Here is a 19079-nt window from a genome sequence, read left to right on the forward strand (position 1 = left end):
CACACACACACACACACACACACACACACACACACACACACACACACACACACACACACACACACACACACACACACACACACACACACTACCAGTATTTCTACATGAGAAAAATAAAAGCTTAAGTTATCATGTTTGCTCATTGTTATAAGACTAGTTTTGTGACCACTTAAAAAACTCAACAGAAACCAGTCTTGTAAAGTTGCAACTGTATGTTTTTATCATAATCATTTAACTAAGACACAATAAAATGTAATACAAGTAAATAGTTTATAAAGTGAGTAGTTACTATTTATGGTGTTACATAGAAATAAACTGGTTATTAATATATTTGTATTTGTGTGTACTTACGTACCTACGTATAATGTTGCTCACTTTGTATTACTTAATTATTTTTGAATTATACATCATTCTTTGTTTGTCTTCAGTATATATGTATATAAATAAGTGATAAAATCAGTTTTCCTTAAATTATGCTTAGCATAACACTTAGACTAAAGTCTGTTCTTGACAGAGATAAAACTATGATGAACACGGGTACTTGTTTAACTAAGCCATCATTTTGTTTGGGAAGATATAAGCTTGAGTAATCCTGTAGCAGTAGTAAGGGGTTCATTGTGCTTGTAAACTGGTTTCTCTGAATAACCTTATTTCCTGAAAGTTGTAAATTTTCATATTTGAACATAATTTTCTACACAGCTTGAGGGAGTTACGACAATTTACGGGTTAACAGTTTATGTACATACATTTAGGAACTAGGTCTTGAGTTGTCGGGCAAATATTTGTGTTCTGACTGTTGTGTGAAGCAACTATTGTAGCATTCCAGTCTGTTTTTATTTCATTTTGATGTCATTAATATGTGTCATTGTACAAGTATTTATTATTATTGTTGCATTTCTTTATTTTTACAGCAAAATTATTAACCATTCTTGTGCTGAAACAATTGATGAGAGGGCAATAAATAAAAAGAATCTCACAGTTTACACAAAGCATGAGAACTTAACCTTGGCTCTGAATTCTGCCCAAGCCATAGGCTGTAACATCATCAATATTGATGCCCATGACCTTGCCAAAGGCAAACCCCACCTGGTGTTGGGACTCCTATGGCAAATAATTCGGGTAAGCTAACAAAGAAGCAAACTGAATATTAAATAAATTGTATTATCTTTTATTGATTAAAGATTTCTTTGTATACCCATAAAATTATAATTAATCTTTATCATTATGTTAGAAAAACGTGTAGGTTCAGGAAATAAATTCAACACAAAAATATGATACCCTATAACCAAAAGGTCAATAATACAGGGTTGGCCAAGGTCTATTGGCTAGCATAATAGGCCGTGGATCAGAAGATCCAAGTTGGTTGTGGTTGCTGCTGATTGGTTACTCTCATCTTTGTCAACAATTTTATATTAGTGACAGCTACATCTAAGCTTATAGTCTGTAATCTTTATGCTGTTCAGGTTGAAAATGAATAATAAATTTACTAACTATGTCACTGTTATTTTAACTCGGTGTGCATGTGTGTGTGTGTGTCGTATTAAATGCAGCCTTTTAATATTTTGTAGTGTTTAGTTTTTGATGTTTAAGGTTTTGGAAAATGTACTTTTAATATTTTAATCTATATACTTAGTCAGTTTGTTTATTTAAGTAATGCTTTATTGTATTCATATATAAGCCTGATAACAAATATGTTGAAATTCTAAGTTAAATATGTATCGACATCAGTTGAAATTCATTGTTCATCCAGAAAATTAGGTAAGTCCTTACACATATTCTAGTTAATCGTCTGTTACAAAAGAGATTGTTTCAATTTCATATAAAATGGTGATTACTAACATATTTGTAGATTAAAGATTCAGAATTGCCTTAGATTTCACTAGAATAATTTCTTAAGAGTTGACAAATTTGAGCCTGTCAGTACAAAATAACAAATACCTATCTGGTTATATTTCTTCCAAGATTGGTCTGTTTAATCAGATCACACTAGAACAGTGCCCTGGACTAGTGCAGTTGCTCTTTCCTGGTGAGGAAATGGCTGACCTTCTCAAACTGTCACCGGAAAACATTCTCATCCGATGGGTGAACTATCACTTGGAGAGGGCAGGTGTTGCTAGAAGGCTCACAAATTTTACATCTGATGTTAAGGTAAGGGCATTTAGTTTAATTCATCATGTAAAATATATCCTGTTGCATTTTATGGTTATACAACTAAGATTAGATAGTCATCTAGATTTTCACATTTTTGTATGCAGTGAATTATGAATAAATCGGTAAAAAAAAAAAAGATACTATTCAGCCATGAATGTATTGCTTTTTATTTCATGTACTTTTATAATTTTAAAAGAAGAGCTTAAAATATTCAGTCAAGTCAAAATGTTAATGTTCAATATTAACAGAGCTCTATGATTTAACTTATTTATGTCGGAGTGTTTTAAAGACTTGCCAACATGATTGTGTTTTAGCAAATGTTTTAAGAGCAGCTATCATAAAAGCTGTTAAATACTGAACAAAAATATAACAAAAAATTTGTATTGTATGAATGGATTTCTTTTATACTGATAGAAGAATACTTTCCAACCAAGAAAGTATAGTTTTTTTCATGCTAAAAATAAAAGGCTAGTGTAACAGGTGTGTGGGCATTCAGTGGGCTTAGTCTTTGGATTTGACTTTACATTAATTACAAAGAAATTTATTTGTGTTTTGGGTTTTGCTTTCATGATCAGTGCACACAAGCCACCAACTTGGGGAAGTTTATGTGCGGAATAAAGAACTCGCAGAGACAATGGAATACTAATCAATTAATGTCTGTATTTATACACTGGTGACCAGTTCATCTATATTGAAATTCTCAAGATTATCTTGAAACAACACTAACTATAAATCATTGAATTCATCACTCTGAAGATCTAAATGTTCGTTAATAAGGCCTTCTATTAGTTCAGTAACGTAGACACAACATTAGTTAAGTTATCAACTAAATTAAAACGAGAAATCCTTTCGTTCATAATCTTTATAACTGCATTATCATTTCTTCTAAGATATCTTTAAGTAATTCCACTTTAAACATTTTTAAATATATTATTTCCTTAGTACAGTTAGTATTCTTCACTCTTTATACATTATTAAACCTTAGGTGAAACATGTTAGACTAGATCAGAAATAGCATATTTACAAGAAATTTGTGCAGCAGACGTTTTGTAGATTCTGGATCGCTGCCATTTCTTGGAGTCGGATCAGGTCCTCAGAGCAACTTAAGTGTGGACAAATTGATGTTTTGAGTTGGAAATGCGGAATTGTATACACAATTGTTAGTATTTCTCTAGTTGTTCAAGAAGTTTAGCAGATCTATTTTCAAAAGTAATTTTAACTCGATTGGTACAAGTGAGATCTTCCAGCAACAAATAGATTATACCATCAGACTGGAACCAAAATTCACTTTGTTAGTGGTCCTTACAAAACTTATTTCTGTCCCTTATCTGATATCTTTGGCGAAATCATCCAAGACAATTAACCTAGGACATATAAAGACAAACCATGTAACTCCTGTCTTTTCACTATGAGTATTTCACCCTTGTCTGTCATTGCTATCCCGTTAACTACCTTTTTGTGACATTGGTTCATTTACTCATGGTTTTATCTAAACTACTGGGGTTCCATCTTAAACATACCATGTTTGTCTGCTGTGAAAATTAATACCTGTGAATTCGTGCACCTCTGAGGTCATGACTGAAATGTCCCGGGCTAACTCGTGGGATTGGCTTCAAACCTGTAGCCTGTATCTCCCTTATTTGGTATTGTGGTTCACTAGTGACCACGTTTTTCTAATAACATTTTTGATCTGCTGCTTTCTTCATACTGTATGTTATAGATATTATAAAAATTAAAACATATTTCTTGAAAACCTTTAAATATGTATATACTTAGTATTTGTATTCCAGAAATACTTCACTAGCAAATTGTTAAATGTGACATAGTTATGGCAACTTTTAGGGAATTCAATAGTATTTAAAAAAAATCTTTCATTTGGCTGAGTGCCTCCATTATCATTACTATAAGTGAGAGATCTTTGTAACTATACAGTATTGGAAGTGATTAGGACAGAATACCATTCTGTTATCCAAGCTTCAAATACCACTAAAGGACATGCATTAACAACTTATTGGCACTTTTGTTTTGGTCTTCAAGTAAACCAGCTGCTCTAATACTGTAGTATATATTTGATCATATGCACCAAGAAACAGAAACATTGTATAAAAAATGTTAGTGAATATAGATTTCAACGAAATAATAACAAAAATCATATTAGTTTTACACAATTATTCAATCTTGTCATCAACAAGGTTTTCACACACAGTTTTGTCAAACAAAAAAAAAAAAAAACTATTGAGGTGGAATTTTTTCTCTCTTTCTCAGGATTCAGAGATCTATACACATCTGTTGTACCAAATATCTCCCCATGAAGCTGGAGTTACAACAGAAGCTCTTCGAGTAAGTATTATTGATATATTTAAAAAATGTATTAGAAGAGTTTTTAAAGAATTTTAATTGCAAGTCATTTATGTAGTGCAAATGCATATGTTATCAATACAAAGAGCATAAATTTGATATTTGTATTTATATAAAAGGAATTTTAAATATCATATAATTGTTATTCTTTCTTCAGAGTTCAAATGAGGGATTTAACACATTTGTAACTAAGTCTAGACAAACTAGTTATTATTGATTTATTTTATAAAAAGCATTAATCTTGAGATTATTACTGATATTACTTTCTAAGTAAAACCTGTGAAAGTTTTATTTCACAAATTTTAGCTCTTGTTCTTTGAAGTTTGTATAAAAGTTCTTCATTGCAAAATAATGTAGTTTGAGATTTTCTCGGTTTCAGAGTAGAAAGAGAATTTTTGACTTTAGCATTAAGAGTGTAGTGTCTTTTTTCTTTCTTCTTTACATCTCAAAGATGACTAATATAGACTTTCCCATTTTATCTTAGGAACCAAATCTAGTGAGTCGAGCAGAAATCATGCTGCAGCAGGCTGACAAGATACGATGTCGCAGTTTTCTCACACCCAATGATGTTGTTGAAGGTGTTTACAAGTTAAATGTGGCTTTTGTTGCCAATCTGTTTAACAACCATCCAGCATTAGACAAACCGGAAGTACCACTAGAATTAGAGAACTTGGAAGAAACCAGGGAAGAAAAGAGTAATTATATTTAATATTTTTGGAACTAGAGCTGAGCAGTTTGTTAGATTTGCTAATTGGTTAGTCATCGGGCTCATCAGCCAATTACATTCAACAAATCAATTATACTCACAGGAGATAAATATTCATTTATCCAGTTTGTTTCATGTTTTTTGAAAGACATTTTCTAACATCCTCAGATACAACAATTTAGGATTAAAAAAAAGGAGCTTAATCCTAAATTCAAATTCAGCCATTAAGTCCTAAACTATTGTAAGTGAAATTGTACCATATAAACAACATGATACAAAAGCTGAAAATAGTTTTAATAGTGTTCCATGGAAAATGATAAGTATGATGATATATGTACTACTTCTATAATAAGAGTTGTGTTTTACTAAAGGATATGATACCTAAATATTTTAAGAATAATTACTTTAATAGAGACTCAATATTTCTGACAAGAAAATGACAGGATTTTTATTTTTTTAAGTACATAGGCTAGAATAAGGCATCAAACTAAGAACATTCAATGTTGTAAGATTGAAACAAAGATGTAGATGACTTCCATGTGTATATTATAATAATAATAATAATAATAATAATATAATAGTTACTGAGCAAAGTAATGTAATACATTTTTTGATTTTCCTAATACTTTTTTTTTTGTCTAAAATTTTAAAAAGTTTATGGCTAAGAGAAAGTCTCAAGTACCCAAAGCCATTCCTTTTGTTGCTTGTATATCCTAAGTAACTGGTTATGTTTTTAGCATGTAATAAGTAAGCAATATATTAAGTTAAAGCTATACTGTTATTTATTCTAAAGAAGTTCTTTAACCAATGGCCACATCCCAGATTCATGTTGTGTACAACCAGAACACACAAATAGCATCATGCCAAAGGAAGAAGTAGTAGTAGCTATGATGTTGTGGTGCATGTTCAGTTGGCATGCATTTAAAGCTGAACAAGTTTGTTTGAGTTATGGGAAAGCTTCTAAGACTATATGCTACCATCCCTCATTTTGAACTGCCAACCAGAAAGGAAAAAGTAACTAGCTTTCAGCACCCACTGCCAACTCTTAGGCTATTTTCTTTACCAATGAATAGAACTATCATATTATAAAGCCCCTAAACCAGCATAGTATTGGTGGTTAAGGTGGTTGCCTCACAAATTGAAGATGATGGTTTTATACCTGGTGCTGCCTTACAGACATTATAATGTCACGGTTAATTCCACAGTTGTTGCTGGCTGGTTGTCAGTTCAAAATTAAGGGCATTAGAAGAAGATAGCCTTAGTAGTTTTGTCATAACTCAAAAACAAAAAAATGCAGTGACCCTTTGACTTAATTGGCAAGCAAGTTTAATTGCAACTGGAATCAAAACTAAATCCCATGAATCCTGAGGCAACCCTCTAATCACCACACCAGGCTGGATCAAAGTGGAAGAATCTTGAAGTACTCAAAAATTAATCATAAATACAATATCTCAATTACTTGGACAGTTGGAATAATTGAAAATAGTAATAATTAGAACTCCTATGAATTGTGACTAATTTATTAAGCTGAATAAACCTGAATTAATCAACCAGTCAGAAAACAGCCCTCATAAACTGATGAAAATTATTGTCCTAATAAATTTTTGTTGCTGGCTTTTTCAATTTTTACTTTGGCTCCTTTAGCTTAAAAGGTTTTTTTCTGAGATTAACAGTACTGATTTGATAATTAACCATGGTTCTCCTGCGCCTGTAGAAGCATTTTGATTCTTGTTTGTCAAGAATAAGAACTGATATTTTAAATGTTAACTGTCTTCTTTCTGTGCTAAATAGTGTTTTATTACAATAAAAATATTATACTTTTTTATTGGAAAAAATTAATTTACAAGTGTGTTAATATTGCTATAAATTATTTTTCTCATTTTTTTTACAGATCTTTCATAATATTTGTAATTTTCATGAACATATAAAAAAAATATACACATTTTTGTGACTCCTCACATCTGCTAAAAGTATTAACATGAAATGGCATAGGTTTTAAAAAAGTTACCAGAAATTAGTCATTATAAATAAGGGTACTGGGAAAGAGAGTAAAAAAATGTTTAAGTCCATAAAACTTGCCAAAGTTGCAGTATAGTATTTTTGCTAATTATTTGTCGATAACAAATGACATTTCAAAATTTTTTGAAAAACGCGTTCGTTTTGTACACTTTTGGAAACGTGAAAAATAGTTAATTACTTCATACTTGAAAAAATTAATTTTTTTTATATGACTTTAGGATAAAATTACCTGGATTATATTGAAAATTATATAATGAAGGTTTGTGGATAGGAAAGTATTTTAATTTTAAAAATGCTATTGGCTTTTATATGCCACATAACTTAAATAATTTGCCCAAAATATTATAATAAAAGTTTTTCTGTATAGACGAAGTTTAAACGGTAGTTGTTAGTCTGTGTTTTTCCTTTGTTTGATCTGAGGGATTGTTTGCTACATGATACAGTACATATTTTAGTAGTGCACGTAGTGATGGGTAGTTGTTAGTCTGTGTTTTTCCTTTGTTTGATCTGAGGGATTGTTTGCTACATGATACAGTACATATTTTAGTAGTGCACGTAGTGATGGGTTTGTCTGTATATCTCTGTTTCAATGCATATCAAAAAACTTAGCAGAGTTTTAATTCCTAAACAGCAATAACTCAGGCTTGAAGTTTTGTAACACCATTGAATTATCACACTGATTAACCTAGAGCTTTCACTCATTTTCAGCTTTTGTACTCCTAGAAAGTTACCATTTTAGTCCATGTATTTTATCTTTATTTAGCTCTATACAAAAAATAATATTTAGTAAGATTTTTTTTTCAGTTGTGACACCATTATTTTTATAATATTTTCACAGCATATCGTAACTGGATGAATAGCATGGGAGTTAACCCTCATGTGAACTGGTTGTACAGTGACTTAGCTGATGGGTTAGTCATCTTTCAGGTATGGATACTACTTTAGCCCCAGCCATAAAATTTTGTTTATTTTTCTGATAAACTTTTAAATCAAAGTTAAAACTTCCTTTAATAAAAGTGTGTACAGCACTTCAAAGGAATCTGCCAGTGTACGTACAGTTTGATATTTTTTGTGATTTTATTGTCAGACACCATTTAATGTATTGATAAAAAAAAAAGAATAGTAAATTGTTAGTACATAATTCAGCAAAACATTTAGGAATTTTTTATATGAAAAAAGAAATGTAAATATGCCTAAAATAGTTACCACAAATTGAAAAACATTAGTTATTATTTTGATATTTTGTAATGATCAAATAGCTACTGCAAAATAGTAATAGCAATGGTGGTATTTTTAAAGGCTTGATCATGACACAGAAATAATTAAATATATTAAAAACGATTACTTCATGACTATTAAGTAACTAATACTATTTAAAAAAAAAAACATTTTTAACATTTTCCCCCAGCATTTATTGGATAGGCCTCCATTATATATTTACTGTTTAAACTCTTTTTTTTTTTTATTAGCTTAACTGCATGAGCTGTAGCTGTTAAGTTATTTATCTTTTCCAGTTGTTTGACATCATCAAACCAGGAGTGGTCAGTTGGAATAAAGTACACAGAATGTTTAGTAAACTGAAAGGTTTCATGGAGAAACTGGAGAATTGTAACTATGCTGTTGACCTTGGCAAAAAACTCAAATTTTCGTTAGTGGGAATTGCTGGAAATGACATTTCAGAAGGAAATCCAACCCTTACACTTGGTTCGTACCATTATTAATTCCAATAATTTCTTCAACGGTTATTCACCATATGTATCTTCTTTCCATTCCTTTTTTTTTGTTGTTGTTGCATATCAACATCTCTAGTTTTTCTAGATACTAAATACTACCAAATACAAGTCATCTTATGTTGAAATTGTTTTGGTTTCAGTTCTTAGTGGCTGTTGTCTACTTATGATATTTTTGTTCATTGCTATAATAACAGTTGATGTGTTTCCTATGAATAAGAATATAGTACAGTGAGAAAAAATAAGTTTTTATTTATTAAAATTAAGGCAACTAGCAAATTTTTAACTTGTAATTATTTTGATTGAGCTAAAATATCATAACAAGCATAAGATTGTGTGCGTGTGTGTACTCCTCTGTTGCTTCAGCTTGCAAAGTGTACTCAAGAGCTTTAGTCTGCTGTGTGATAATGTCTACTGTAAATAAAGCAGTTAACTTACAATAATTAGCAGATTCACACCTTCACTTGTCTGAATGTTTTTTTCCAATGGAAGAGTTAATCTTCTAATGTGGCAAGAACTTAAAAAACTTATCTTTCAGACATTTACAGCCATTGTGTGAGATTTCAGTGTTTGGAAAAAATAGTTTCACTAAATATCTTGTTGCTGTAATTTTAGGCCATTATCTGATGGAGGTTTTAACTGCCCATGCTGTTGGGTATCTGAAACTTATCACACAGTAGAAAGATAAACAGAAAAAGAATGTGAAGTTGACATAGAATTTTACTGGCTAGCAACTTGTGGTATATTTTTCAGTGTAATGGAATTTTACTGGCTAGCAACTTGTGGTATATTTTTCAGTGTGATGGAATTTTACTGGCTAGCAACTTGTGGTATATTTTTCAGTGTGATGGAATTTTACTGGCTAGCAACTTGTGGTATATTTTTCAGTGTGATAGAATTTTACCAGCTAGCAACTTGTGGTATATTTTTCAGTGTGATAGAATTTTACCAGCTAGCAACTTGTGGTATTTCTTTCAGTGTGATAGAATTTTACCAGCTAGCAAATTGTGGTATATTTTTCAAGAGTTAAGATCATTTGTCTTAAAACATGAAAAATCTTGAAACTTGTGCACAGATTTTCTGCATTGAGTGTTGTGCCTGTGTGTATATTCTCAGGTATGGAGAGGTTCAGAGTGTGAATAGTAACCATTAATTCCATGAGCTGTCATAACATATTCAAGTGTACTGAACAGCTACTGGCCCTGTTTCTTAGTTTGATGTGAATGGGCATGTTTTGTACCATTCTATGCTATACTGACCAGGCCAACCACATAATGGAAAAACCATGTTCTTTAACCATTGCAGTCCAGTGTTTAAACTGAATGATCCAGTTGACAGCATGTCCATCTTATATCTTAATGTGCAAAATTGTTTGATGAACACAAACTTCAATTAAGTAATGCATAGATAGTAACCATTTTAATTCTTACAAAAACAAAAAATAAAATTTTGTTGATGCACAGATGTTTTTTCTGCTTTTATACAAAGGTTTCTAAAGTTATTTTTCCTGAGAGAAGAACCAGTAGTTACAGTTCTTAAACTGGTTTCTTTCTCTAATGATTTGTTACATTTTACACAACCTTTAGCTGTAGCTTGTTTTTGCAACAAGCTTTTTAATAATCCATGCGTCTTAAAATGGATTTTATGAAATGGGGTATAGTTCCTATTCTTAATTGTTTTAAAATTATTTTGTTTCTGAGTAATATAGAATCTGTTAACTACAACTACTTTGAGAACTAATCTAACTGTGACTGTACAGCACTGTGTATTATTCTGATTCCTCGTAGCTCTTGTGTGGCAGTTGATGAGGGCCTACACGCTCAGCATTCTGACCCAGTTGGCCGCAACAGGTAACCCAATTGTGGAAACGCAGATTGTGGAGTGGGTAAACAAAAAGGTAACATTTCTACAAATATACTTAAATACTACAAATATTGTCATTGTCATGTTTTTCTGTCTTACACACTCAATAGTTTAAAGTGCTTTATTTACTTAGAAATTAAATTGCATTTTTTTTGCACCTTAGTATATACTAGTATATATAATTATCCATTACAACCATTATATTTAAATTTAACATTCAACTAGAACTGTGAATTTTAGGAGATTGACTTCTACTCTTTTTTTTTTCAGTACTTCTCTTTGATCTTTCTTCTGAGGGTGTTATTTTTAAAACATTAACCTTTTTACACTCTTAGTATCCATTTTTAAAGTGTTGAAGGATTCTGGAGCTGGTAAAGTGCTTCTTGATAGGGCCAACTATAAGTGATTTTATGAAATTTATTTTTTTTACAGGATTTTAACACACAATTTGAGTACACCCAATAAGTTTTCATCTGTTGATTGTAAGGAACTGTTTATTAAGTTGTTTGAGTATTTCTCTTAAGTGTAGTTTACATTAAAAGATTGTAAACAGCAGTGAATAGTCCCAACTTTACATTTGTTAGCTTAAAACAATTTCATAATAGTTTTATATGAAAACTAACCTGTAGAAACTTGTGTGTACATGTTATTCCTACTTAAAGTTATATACATCAATATTTTATTTTATACAGATTAATTGGCCTATTCGCGATCAAAAGGTAAACACCGGTACTGTATGAATTGGTGTTAATCTACTTGGTTGACTGATTCTAAAACTCTAATAAACATCTTACTACAATTTGAGTAGTATTTTCTATAAATACCTGTTTCTGTTATAATTACTAAGCTATGATATGGACAAGCACAAACTTTTTATGGGTCATTACTGTGTAACTCATTATTTTCTAGTTGAAGGAAGCGGGAAAACCAACAAGTGTTAAGAGCTTTCAGGACTCTGGAATTTCTGATGCTACTCCTGTCATTGACCTTATAGATGCAATTCAACCAGGCTCAATTAATTATAGTGCTGTCTTGCCTGGTAGTGATGATGATGTAAGTAATAGTTTTTTCTTATTGGTTTTATGCAGTCATGATCAGTCTGTTGCTGTGTAAATTGTATAAATCGTACTTTATTTTATTGATGCTATTCTACCAGACTCAAAAATTTACAGTACAGTCATGCCTGAAAGCGATGTTTTGAATTTCCCACTAGACCTGGGAATCTAATGCACAAGATCAATAGACAAAGCCTAATCTGCATAGATGAAGATCTCAGCTGCTGATTTGTATCCAATATAGTGTGTGTTGCAATTCAAAAAAATTGGTAATATTTGCAGTTGAAAATTGTGTAATTTTTTGAGACAATGGACCCAAGATGGCATCAAATTGCTTCAGTGTTTTCACTCTTGAAGAGATAATTGAACTTGTGTAAGCTGATGATGGTTCTTGCTCTGAACCTGAATGTTTTGTGAATAGTTATGGTAGTAATGCCAAAGCTTGACCCGTGGGGGCAAGTGATGATGGTGACAGTAATTATGAGGTTCCTATTTTTAATTGCAAGGTAGAATTCAAGGGAGATCTTGTGCACATGTTGCAGGATGTAATAACAATATAACTGTTGCCATTGTTAGTACAGGTGGGTATACAACTACACATACACGTCTTCCAAGGCCAGACCCGGGGCTAGGCCTAATAGGTCACAACAACCGGCACGTGGGCATGGTCGACTTATTGATGGCATTCAAGCTAGGCATGGACTTGTTGTTGCAAATAATGATGGATGGAGGTTGATGATGGGTGATAAACATTTTAAACTTTGGATTTTCAGATTTTGATAATAGAAATATAGGGTGCAGGGACAGCCAGAATTTAAATGATGCAGACCCTATAAATTTTTTGCAATTATTCATGGATGATTATGTGTTTGATCACATTGTAACAGGAACAAACCATTATGCTGATCAGTTTTTACAAAGGAATGGGGATTATTTGAAACCACATTTACGAATTAATAAACGTGTACCTGTGAACCACCAAGAGATGAAAGCATTCTTTGCTTTGCACCTTGCAATGGACTTAGTCAATAAACCTGAGATAGAGAACTATTGGGACATGTTTTGGCTAACTGACAGTCCTGAATGCTGCTGTGCCCTTACTAAGAATAGATGTGAATTGATCTTGAGCTTCCTGCATTTTGGAAACAATAGTGGTCAAGTTTCCAGAAGTGCTTCTTGTCATGACAGATTATCTAAGGTGTTTCCACTGACTGATATGATAATTCCTAAGTTCGCACAACTGTTTAGTCCAAAAAACGGAATTGGATGAAATAACAATTGCATTCAAAGGGCAAATTGTTTTGAAACAATACAACCCTAAGAAACTGAATGAATGAGGATTCAAGGGTTTTATATTATCTGTGCCAAAAAGTGGATATGTTCTTAAGTGTTTGCTCTATGTAGGTAAACTAAAAATGTTGCAAATGAGGATGGTGATGATGTATTAGTCACCCACAGGCTTGTTCACAATATGATAGCATATAAATTGACAAAGGGCATGAACTGTATGTAGACAGAACACGGGTCTGTGTGGTACAGTGAATGTGAACCATCTGTCATGCCAATAGCTTTGAAATCTACTGTCTTACCTTTCAGAAAAGGTGACAATCCTGTGTTCATGAGGAAATGGAAACTGATCATGTATAAATGTTGTATTATTTCATTACCTCCTTTTCACAAACCATCTCAAAAAAAACTGGCTTAAAGATAACATAACTTGCCTATTCCAAGGGGCTCTGAACAGTAAATACAACATAGAAAAGGTTAAATAATAACTCTCAACTGTTTTTCATGAAATCAGGTGGTTTATTTGTGTCAAATTAGAAGAAAATAGAATAAGCTACAAATTTCTCAAATATGGTGGCCATATTGGAAGTTTGATGTCATCAGATATATGGATTAGGTCAACTTATTTGCATACTTTGAATCTTCAGGTTGTACTGAACAGTTGCATCCCTGTGTGTCTTGGGCTGTTTCAAATGGTTTTAGAGGTATACTTGAACTAATTAAACATGCATATAAACCTTAATATACTAAAAAAATGTATATGCCTAAAAAGTTAAGTTTTATTTTAGTCTATTTTATTGATATTTTACAGTATAGACTGCCTGATGGTGTAAGTGCTACTTTTGTAATCTTATTGATGCTTTTGCAGTACAGTCTAGTCTGAAAGTTCTGATGCTGTAAATGATACTTTAATTATTTATTCTGTTCAGACAGGATCAGTTAGTTACAGTGTTAAGGTATCTGTCAATCATAGTGATGCCAGTGCTATTTTATTAGACTTCTAAAGTGCAGTAAAATTTGAAACTTAATATTGTATTAGGTCATCAAGAAATTAATGTAGCATTTTTTTAGATAAAAAAACCCGAACAATTTATATATCAAAACAAAACATTTATTAAATGCAATAGTTTCCATTCTTATTGATGATGCTTTTCCATCTTACAATCAGGTTATTAATGCCCTGATTAAAAAAATCACTTGGCTTTGAAGCAAAAAACATGTCAATGTCTTCTTTAACACTTTCCACATTTGCATACATTTTCCTATTAAGATAGTGTTGCAGTGAACGAAAAAAAAAATGGTAATCTGATGGTGACATAACTGGAGAATATGGTGGGTGGGGGAGAACTTCCCAACCCAATTCCATAATCTTGTGTTGCGTCAAACGTGCCACATGTGGATGTTCATTGTTGTGGAGAAGAAGAAGAACACCTTTCCAATTAACGAGTGAAAGGCATTTCTGATGAAGGGCTTGATTTAAACATTCAAGTTGCTGACTATAGATCTATTCATTGACAGTTTGCTGTAGATTGAGGAGTTTGAAATGAATTACTCCTTTGATGTCCCACCAAATGCAAAGCATCACTTTCTGCAGATGGGAGTCCAGGTTTTGGGGTCAGAAGTGGTTTTTGTCTAGGACTGAGCCATTGTTTTTGGCATTTAATATTCACATAGAGAATCCATTTATCATCACCGGTGACAATTCTGTCCAAAAATGGTTCACGAGCGTTACGTACCAGAAGAGATGAAGCAATATTCACACGTTGGAAATGATGATCATTGAAGAGTTTGTGAGGCACCCAAACACTTTTTTTATGGAGTTCTTCCATATCCCTTAGATGTTTACATATTGTTTCATGAGAGACATGCAATTTCAGGGCCATTTCATGAGTGTGTTGCCTTGGGTTAGATTCAACAAGTGTCTTTAGAGCATCAATATCAATTCCAACATGTCGGCCCCTGCCCATAGTTCTTAAGGCTAAAGTCACTGGAACAAAATTTACTGAACCATCGTTGACACTTATGAACGTTCAAAATATTTCCATAAACTTCTTTGATATTCTTTGTGGCTACAGAAGTGTTGTTTCTTTTCTTGTATTCAAACAGTATTACATGCAGAATGTGTGTGTGTGTGTCTCATCGTGTGACATCACTATAAGGGATTAGAGTATACTAAACTTTACACATTATATAGGCTACACTAAATTGACGTTTAGGCAATTCATTTGACTATTATACGCAGGGCCGGCGCCAGACTATTTTGCGCCCTAGGCAAGGCCAGCTACTTGCTCCCCCCCAAAAAAAAATTGCCAACTTCAATTTTTAAGAACAGACGTTTTGTAGAAAAAATAAAAATCACAAAACAAAGCACTTAAAACAACTAATTTAAATAAAACTGTGACCCTTAAAGGTCAGTACTTCGCCTTTCCGAGGACTGCTTCGTAGGCAGCTGCCTAGTTGGCTTAATGGTATCGCCGGCCCTGATTATATGCGATGTATGTTTTTTGGGGGTGGTTAACGAAAATAATTCAAAAATGTTACATTATTTTCTTGACCTAATAACATAAACAAAAATGAATGTTTTCCACTCTCTTTCTGAGAAAAATGCTAAAGTTTTCAAGAAGTAGATTTTGTTTTTGTTTTCATTAGTACTCTATAATGAATGTTTAGTAATAAAACTGAAATTGTGCATGAAAAGTTTTTTATTTTGTAAAAAACATTATTATACTCTTGTGTTTTGATAGTTTGGTAAACAATATGACTTTTATAGTGTTGGATTATCTTTGTGTTACATTTTCTTGTATTTCTTTGTTTTACAAATCCTATTACAATACTGTGTTATATAATGGCAATCAGTGACTAAATAAACTCGAGATCCCTTTATTCTTGAAAAGTTGTTTGATTTTATTATTTGATTAGTGAAAATATAACAATTCTTGTTAGTATAATGTACAAACTTGAGTATTAATTCACGAACTTAATCAGCTGATCTTTAACATGTATGTTTTATAATAAGATGTGTAATTTGGTTACATAGACATTGACCACCAGCCTTTTTTGAATAAATGAAAGCATGCAATAAAAATTAACTTTTATTAAATCAAATATAGATACTTATGAGCCTTAAACAACAACAGATATCACTTATCATAAACAGGAAGTCATATTTTCTACTACTGAATGTAGCCATCTTGTAATTTTCTAAATATAAAATGAATTATTATTATTTTTGTAGGAGAAGATGGCAAATGCCAAATATGCCATTTCTGTAGCTCGTAAAATCGGTGCTCGTATTTATGCCTTACCTGAAGACATTGTTGAAGTCAAACCCAAGATGGTAATGACAGTGTTCTCATGCCTGATGGGCCGAGACTACATTCCAAACATGGGAGTAAAAAGTCAAAACAACAGTAATGAATAAAAACAAAACCATGAGCAGTTACATCTAGTGTTTACAAAGCAAGTGCATGTCAAAAATTATTTTTTATTTTACTTGAGTGCACTAAACTAAAATAAAATACCCTATATTTTGGCTTTTTTGATCATTTAGAGGAAGATTAAATTTGTGCTGGGCACTTTAATCATCATATCTTTACCATTAATGTGTGCTTGGTGGGTATTCTTATCAATGACTTACTCTGAATATTTAAAATGAAAATATGTTGCCAAAATTGATGTTGTTGGGAAAAGTTACTTGAATTTTGAATTACATATTTTTCGCAGGGTAAATATAAGGCAACATTATATGAGTAACTTCTTTCTTAGGGATCAACAGAGCTTTGTTTTTATTTTTTCATTCTTATTTGTCATGCAAACATTAGAAAACTAGTCCAACGTTTTAGTTTCCAAAATATCAGATAAAGATATCTAACTTTTTTAACTTAGTTTTTCTTTTACTGCTGTTGTTGCATTTGTTGATTAAAAAGGGTCTACTTTTTTGTCTGCTTGCTATATTAATAATATTTTATCAGAGAAATTACTAAATATTTTTAATGTTACTGGTTAATGTTCAGTCTTTCCTGATATCTGGTAGTAAAATTACATAAAAGGGTTTGAGTGTTTAAAACAAATACTTAGTGAGTGTTGATTGGCTTTAAAATGCTTACCTGCATTCAACTATTAGGTATTTAAGTAGTTTCTAGGATGATATATATATATATATATATATATAGACCAGTTTTTTGTTTAATGTCTCTCTTCTTTACATATTGTTCTTCATTGATATGAATCTTTATTTTAGTTCAGTTGTTAGTAGATTTGGTATGTCTTTGTATATGTGAACTACCAATGTAAACTGACTGTGTTTCACTGGTGTATTAATTCATCTATTAGTAGATTTGGTATGTCCATGGCTATGGGCTCATTGTCAGATGTTACTTAAAGGGACCATTATACAACACTTCTGTATTTTAATGTGCTGTTTTGTTAAAAATCAGATCTGTCTTCCATATGAACTATTTTTTTATAAAAATGCTATTTTTGGATATTCATAAAAAAAAACCTAATATGATTTTTTGATTTTTTTTTCAAGATGAATTGAAATATTCATGACCGTTATCATGATAGCTTAATTAATGAATATGTTATAGCCTTTTTTTTTCCACCTAAACTTGCATTGTTGTAACAGGATTGTATATACATGTAGTAATTTCTTTTTCTTTTTTTCTGGTTCTCTTATCTTAATTGTAAGATCTTTAATTAAATATTTGTATACCTTCATATTATGCATTGTTAAGTTAACCTGCATCTTTGTTTTGTTGAATATGTGTGAATAACTTGTATAAATGTATTTCTGTTTCAGTTTAATATTCCTTTTGAGACAAGTTTAGCTAAAACTAAAGGACTCCATATTCTTGGTAATTGAACTGATCATTTTATGAATATGTGGTGCATTTATTTGTCATAAAATTACAAAATTACGTAATTAATATTGTAAGTGATATTTCAATAATATAAGTATATTTAAGTATTAATATAATTATTCACAGTTTACCTTTTCATTAACCTTATGGACTGAAATAATGTATTTAGATCATCTAAACATTTTATATATTGTATATTTGGGTTTGCTGAATTTATTTAGAAAATTACGTTTGTTCAAGTTGAAATAGGTAAAACAATATACTTTAACACTTCTTTAAATATTTTTCTTGGCAATTGTACTTCCTAAAATTTATATTGATATTACATATGACAACTTTGTTATGTTCTGCTGATCCCATTTTTAAATTTGTAACCCAAGCATGTACTGTTTGATACATTCCATTTTCTGCAGGATGTACAAAACCTTTGAATAAAGTTTTTTTGTTCGGTTATGCACTAATTATGGGTGACTTAACTTTTTTTTTTTTTTTTTACAAGTTGAATAACAGTGTAGAACAAATATTTGGACAGTTTCAGATGTATTAGAAATTAAAACGTTATCAAAACCTAATATAAATTTGTTAAATATAACAACTTTCCATATTTACATATCTACTTTCCGAACAATTTTAATAATAATTTTGGGGAAGTTTTATGAAGATTGTAGGAGATACTTGTATGAAAATGTTCACAGTTTATTTTAGAATATGTGTGTGTGTGTGTGTGTGCATACATACATACATACATACATACATACATACATACATAACACACAAGCGCATGCAACAATTATTGTTAACTTCGAATTAATTTGGTAGTTGGTCTCAAGCGGAAAGGCCTGTGACCGTTACCTACATTCAGAAAGTTTGTAGCTTTGTCTACCTATCAACAGAAAATACATTTGCTTGTATTTTCTGTTGATAGGTTTTGCATTCAAATCACATTCGTAGCTAGGATTTTCCCTTAAATGATAATATTCATGCATCATCTAAATAACTATTAATTGGTAATATTGTATTCCAAGAGTTGTTAAGACCTATTTTAATG

The 19079-nt window shown here is 31.4% G+C and overlaps 1 protein-coding gene across 1 annotated transcript in view; it reads left to right on the plus strand.

Annotated features, from left to right (window-relative positions):
• Window positions 1-18492, plus strand: part of LOC106466868 (plastin-1-like) — a 54602-nt gene extending 36110 nt beyond the window's left edge. Inside the window, exons 5-13 of the mRNA XM_013927170.2 lie at window positions 912-1119; window positions 1963-2148; window positions 4417-4491; window positions 4994-5204; window positions 8073-8161; window positions 8749-8938; window positions 10752-10861; window positions 11737-11880; window positions 16405-18492. Of these exons, the coding sequence (XP_013782624.2) occupies window positions 912-1119; window positions 1963-2148; window positions 4417-4491; window positions 4994-5204; window positions 8073-8161; window positions 8749-8938; window positions 10752-10861; window positions 11737-11880; window positions 16405-16590 (1399 nt within the window). The 3' untranslated portion in view covers window positions 16591-18492. The remainder of the gene's footprint in view (window positions 1-911; window positions 1120-1962; window positions 2149-4416; window positions 4492-4993; window positions 5205-8072; window positions 8162-8748; window positions 8939-10751; window positions 10862-11736; window positions 11881-16404) is intronic.
• Window positions 18493-19079: the final 587 nt, after the last annotated feature.

The sequence above is a fragment of the Limulus polyphemus genome, unplaced genomic scaffold (genome assembly GCF_000517525.1).
Source record: "Limulus polyphemus unplaced genomic scaffold, Limulus_polyphemus-2.1.2 Scaffold2404, whole genome shotgun sequence".
In the NCBI taxonomy this organism is placed as follows: domain Eukaryota; kingdom Metazoa; phylum Arthropoda; class Merostomata; order Xiphosura; family Limulidae; genus Limulus; species Limulus polyphemus.